This window comes from Octopus bimaculoides, chromosome 1 (assembly GCF_001194135.2).
Source record: "Octopus bimaculoides isolate UCB-OBI-ISO-001 chromosome 1, ASM119413v2, whole genome shotgun sequence".
Classification (NCBI taxonomy): domain Eukaryota; kingdom Metazoa; phylum Mollusca; class Cephalopoda; order Octopoda; family Octopodidae; genus Octopus; species Octopus bimaculoides.
In genome coordinates this window covers 60,046,041-60,051,552 of record NC_068981.1, presented here as the reverse complement: position 1 = coordinate 60,051,552, position 5,512 = coordinate 60,046,041, and the positions used below count along the sequence as shown (strand labels likewise).

General features: G+C 36.5%; 1 protein-coding gene across 1 annotated transcript in view; it reads left to right on the top strand.

The window, feature by feature from the left end:
• The window catches only part of LOC106876327 (uncharacterized), a 74,364-nt gene that overhangs the window by 16,127 nt on the left and 52,725 nt on the right, over nucleotides 1-5,512 (top strand). Inside the window, exon 2 of the mRNA XM_014924828.2 lies at nucleotides 442-525. Within this exon, the coding sequence (XP_014780314.1) occupies nucleotides 442-525 (84 nt within the window). The remainder of the gene's footprint in view (nucleotides 1-441; nucleotides 526-5,512) is intronic.

Genomic DNA, 5,512 nt, shown 5'->3' with positions numbered 1-5,512 from the left:
GTATGTGTGTGTGTGTGTGTGTGTGTGTGTGTGTGTGTGTGTGTGTATGCATGTATGTATGTGTGTATATATACACCGAATTTACAGACAGGCATATACCTTAGTTAATTGGATAAAGAAGCAATCGTCACACAACAAAAGGAAGATCATTATTTGATGTGACGATAAACTAGCTGTATAACGTGATATTACATTGCTAGGTCTGCTGTATACTCTTTGTTGTAATTTAAAAAATTCAGTAATTTGCGATTGTCTGAGTGTCGGTTGTTATGCATTTTGTGTGAGCGTATTTATACTTATCTTGTGTATGTATGTGTATGTATGCGTGCGTGCTTGAACGACTGTGTATATCAGCGCATATGGATCCCGGAATGTGAATATGTTTGTGTATTCATAATTTATTGTGGTATCTCTATTATCCATCATACTTATCTATTTCAGAAAATTCATCTCACTTCATAAGCAAACATACCTATAAAGAAACACGCACTTCAAACGCCAGTGAACAGAACCTCAGCTTGGACGGTAAAACTATAGATTTATCTTCTACTTCTTTTTAACCATTGAATTTAATAAGCTGCCTTTATTGTTTCAATGTTTGCTCAATGTATCTTATAGTTCAACATTGGTTACATTTGAATACAGTTATCAAAACGTTCTGGCGATATGATGGAAATGGTAATTTTAGTGAGTGAAAGCGTGGTAAATGACCTAGTAGATTTCTAGGCCTTATAATACCAATACAATGTCGAGAAATGATATAACTAAACGCCAAAAGGCATTACACGTCTTTAATGGCGAAGGGACAGGTTTTATTAACATTGCTAGTCAGCTAGAGATGTGGAATTGAGGCAACCAACGTTCAATTAGTTAACGTCAAGATTTCTTAGCGAAATATTAAGGGAATCATGATTCCATAGGGCTGGTACTCTTAGAGAATAGGATAGTAAGTTGCTTAATTAGAACATCCTTAGAGTGAGACTGAAGAGCAGTGCTCTCGTATATATCTTGGCCACAGGTAATGTAAACCCTCTATTTCTGGTTGTGTTTTTTTATGTAACTGCAATCGACCACCAAGATGGTGCACTACCGCTATAGTTTTGTTGTCATCTTCTCATTGCAAATAGGTGACAGAGGGAAACAGATGAAAGTTAATCATTCTTTTCATCTTTGTAGGCGAATTTTTCACACTGATAAGTATATTTCTTAAATATAACACAATTATTAAATAATGTAATGCATATATTGAGTGTAGTTTGTATATGCTGGGAAAGAAGGCACAGCGATGCGATGTGATCTCCCCAAATAATTACTTATCTAGCGAAAGCAGACCATGTTGAAGCTTTCTGCCCCACAGTGGAGAGAGTAGCTGATGAGAGATAAATGGTGTCACTGATGCGAAAACCAAAACGGTACTGTTCGCTCTGGGTTGATATCATTTTTAACAGAAGAAATGTAAGCATGACAAATACATGACAATATATGAACCAAATACAGAGAAAGCTGCTGCATCCCTCTCCAGCTGAAATTTAGAATAATGCTTGGTGAAGTGTAGCCTGCAGTAGTATACGTAGCCATAGGAAAATATCACAGGACACTGGCGCTCATCTGCAGCAGTGATCAGGAAGCCCGAAGAATAGCCACAACATGCATCTTCAAGCCTTTCATTATATCTTGTATATATGAGGCAGCGTGTAATTAATGTCAAGTGGATCACTCTACTTCCTAGCAGGGACCATACCAGAGTAATGACAATGTTAGAAACAGACGGGAAAGAAATTTATATGAAACTACCCTAACCACACAAACTCATACACATAGACTCAAACAGAATTAAATGGGATTTCGATATTTTGTCTGTTCATAAAAGAAGTTCTTGGAAATCCAAACTTCTATTAATTCGAAGAGAGTGCAAAGCAATGCATGAGATGAGAGAGAGTAAAACCTCAAATGATTTATTTACGGCAACAAATACCACCTCAAAACGTTTCATCTCACGGTGGAGAGAGCAAGCGCAGAGACAAACGGTATTGCTACTTCCAACACCAAAACGGTTGCGATCGGAACAAAACAACATTAGTAGTGACAACAATAACAACAACAACAATAAACTTCAATAAACTTACAATTAGAGGCTTAAGGACATATTTCCTTACCACCGACACTAGCATATTTCTATTTGTGTGTGTTGATACAAATATAGAAGTGTCTCTGTGTATGTATGTGTGTGTACGTATGTATCTGTGTGTGTGTGTGTGTGTGTGTGTGTGTGTGTGTGTGTGTGTGTGTGTGTGTGTGTGTGTGTGTGTGTGTGTGTGTGTGTGTGTGTGTGTGTGTCTGTCTTTGTCTGTGTGTTTGTGAATAATTTCGTCAAATTTTCTAAGCATCAGCGAGACTTCAAATGAATGCCTTTGAAGCAGGTTACTGTTGCTTTGCCGCCACTGTCACCGTGATATATGGGGTGAACCAGTGTCTTGCTCTTTGAAAATGTGCAACTAACAAGTCAACGTATTTCTAATATAAATATAGATTTATTTTAAAGATATCTTGGATTAAAAATATCCCCAAATGCACTATACTTGGCGCTTGTTTATCGCAATTAACACTCCAAAACCATATTAATGCAGATGCTTGGCTACTTGTTTCAAGTCTCTTATATATTCGTAGAGACGACCAATATACGCGAAAATAATAGAGTCTTATAGTTTACTTAGTTACCCATTGAACTACTTGGAACGATTTAAGCTTGAAATCTATAGCCTAATACCTTATGTCCTTAACTATTCCTTATATCAGAAATGCGATATACAGAATATGCGCAAAAAAGTTACTTATTCTCTACACCAAATATTTTGTATTTATCCATATGTATCACCACCATTTTGATCTATCTGACTTCCTTTGCATGATATCTGTTACCATCCTACGAGCAATGAACAGCAGATAGACCTTTCGCAAATAATGCCATTTAATATGGCAGTTAGAAGCATACATTTGTTAACGTATTCGGAGTACACAATACTGGTAAAATAGACCAGGTGGTTAAGGTAGGAGCGACGTTGTTCATAGATCTGAAGGATGATGGTGAACGCGATCCAAGCAACAACCAAAACGTTGCTGCAATTATTATTCCCTGGGTAACTTTGATCTTACAAATAATAAAAGGCAATAACTATTTAAATTTGCTTCGCAAGAAACATTATAACGGTACATAATCATATCATAAAGCAATATTAGAGAAATGGCATTGATAAAGACAGACACTAATTTTCTAATGTCTCTGAAGACAGCAATGACTATCAGCTAAAGGTCATATCGTGATTAAAGTATACCAAAAATCTAGAACACCAATACAGACAATCTATTAATATAATGACATTTTTATATCAACAAACATTTGTGTATACTGGAATGCATAGTGGATTGAACGTGAAACACCTGATATTTATTTTATCGACCACTCTTAGTTGAAAAGAAGTTTGGACCTTATTTGCGTTTGAAAATACAGAAAACAAATAGAAATATAGTTATATTATTTAGAACATTATCGGTATTGCATCTCACAAACTTTTATAAATCAGTGTATTCCTATTAGTATGAAGGAAATACCCAGTTTAAATTTGTGCGTGTATGTATGTATGCATGTTCGTATATATATATATATATATATATATATATATATATATATATAGTTTTAGGGAAAAGAACCAAGGTTCATGAACTCATCGATGAAAATCCACTGTCACATAGAAAAAAAATTAATAAGTAAAAGCACAATAAATAAATTTGGATTTTTATCCCTAATAATATATATATATATATATATATATATATATATATATGCGTGTGTTTATGTATGTATGTCATTATTCAGTTTTATTTTAACAGAGAAGGAGCTGGTGTCTAACCTAGATCCAAAGCTCCTTCAGTGGAATTTCATCATTAACAACACGGTATTTTTGTATGTATATAAGCTTGTATTTTTTATGTATGCATGTATTTATGTATGTATGTATTTTTTTTTAATAAATAGATGAAAGGTGGACAGTGCTCATCTGTTTACCCAAGCCATGCCGAAGGCAGTATATCTAGGAGAGAGTAACTCTGAATTTAAATACTTCACTGCTGTCTTGTTGTTAGCCTTTGGTTGGGCAAATACTGGGAGAAGGACACTCTGATATAAAACCTGCGGCTGCAAATGCACCTGATGATGTTGACTTGCTCTTCTTTTTGGATCATGCTTTGAAGTTTAGAGAGTGGGAATGGCTGAAGTGCAAAATATTTCTCATTTTAAAAAGTGTCAGGCACAGATGTTGCTGGGGAGGAAAAAGAAATGGACATCGTGTATGTACATAGCTGGCCGAAGTTTAAAAATGCAGATCTAAACAATGAAAGTTCATGTTGATAATGAAGCAAATGGCAAAAAGGGCTCTGAAACATTTTGTTCTGATGTCTGGCCCAGCAGGTGTCCCAGGGCACCACAGCCTCGGTCCGGTCGTCATCCTGCAACTGTGAGTAAATTCAAGTTAAGATGCAAGCCTATGAATATAGGATGTTGGAATGTTCGAACGTTATTAGACAATGATTGTCTGAAATCTCGTCCAGAGAGAAGATCCGTGCTTGTTGCAAAAGAGTTACAGCGATATGATATGGATGTTGTAGCGTCAGCCGAAACAAGAATTCATAGAAAGAGGAATTTCGTAGAGAAATCTGCTGGGTATCATTTATTTTGGAGTGGTAGAGAGGAGACCTATAAGAGAGAATCAGGAGTGGGATTTGCTATCAAAGCCATTCTGGTTTCAAAACTTGAGGAACTACCATGTGGTAATTCGGTTTGTTTGATGTCTTTAAGACTTCCATTAAGAAAAGATCGCTATGCAACACTCATAAGTGCATATGCTCCAACTATGAATTCATCAGAGAATGATAAACTTGCCTTCTATTTATCACTTACAGAGATTATACGCAATATCCCCCATGATAACAAAGTTGTCATTTTGGGTGATTTTAATGCTCGAGTTGGTGCAGATTTGGAGACTTGGGGTGTCCTAGGAAAGCATGGGGTTGGGAGCTCCAACAGTAATGGTTTACTACTGTTACAAATGTGCGAAGAGATGGATTTGTGTGTCATGAATACAATGTTTCAACTAAAGAATAAGTATAAAACGACATGGATGAACCCTGGTTCTAAGAAATGGTATCTTATAGATTACATACATACATGTACTGTCAGGTCGCTCTCGATTGGCATTGGTCGCTCTTGAACGATACTGGTAACTTGTAATCCAGTTCAACCTGTTACATGGTCGAGTCGTCGGCTACTAAACTGGCAACTCCACCAAGCTTGCTTGGTGAGGCGGGTGATTGTTGGACAGCTACAGAGATGAATACTAAGACAAGTCGAAGAGCGGAGGAACTAATGAGTAGTCAACGGCCATTCAACAATGTGTGTGTGTATGTTTGTGTGTGTGTTTGTGTGTGTGTGTGTGTGTGTGTGTGTGTGTGTGTGTGT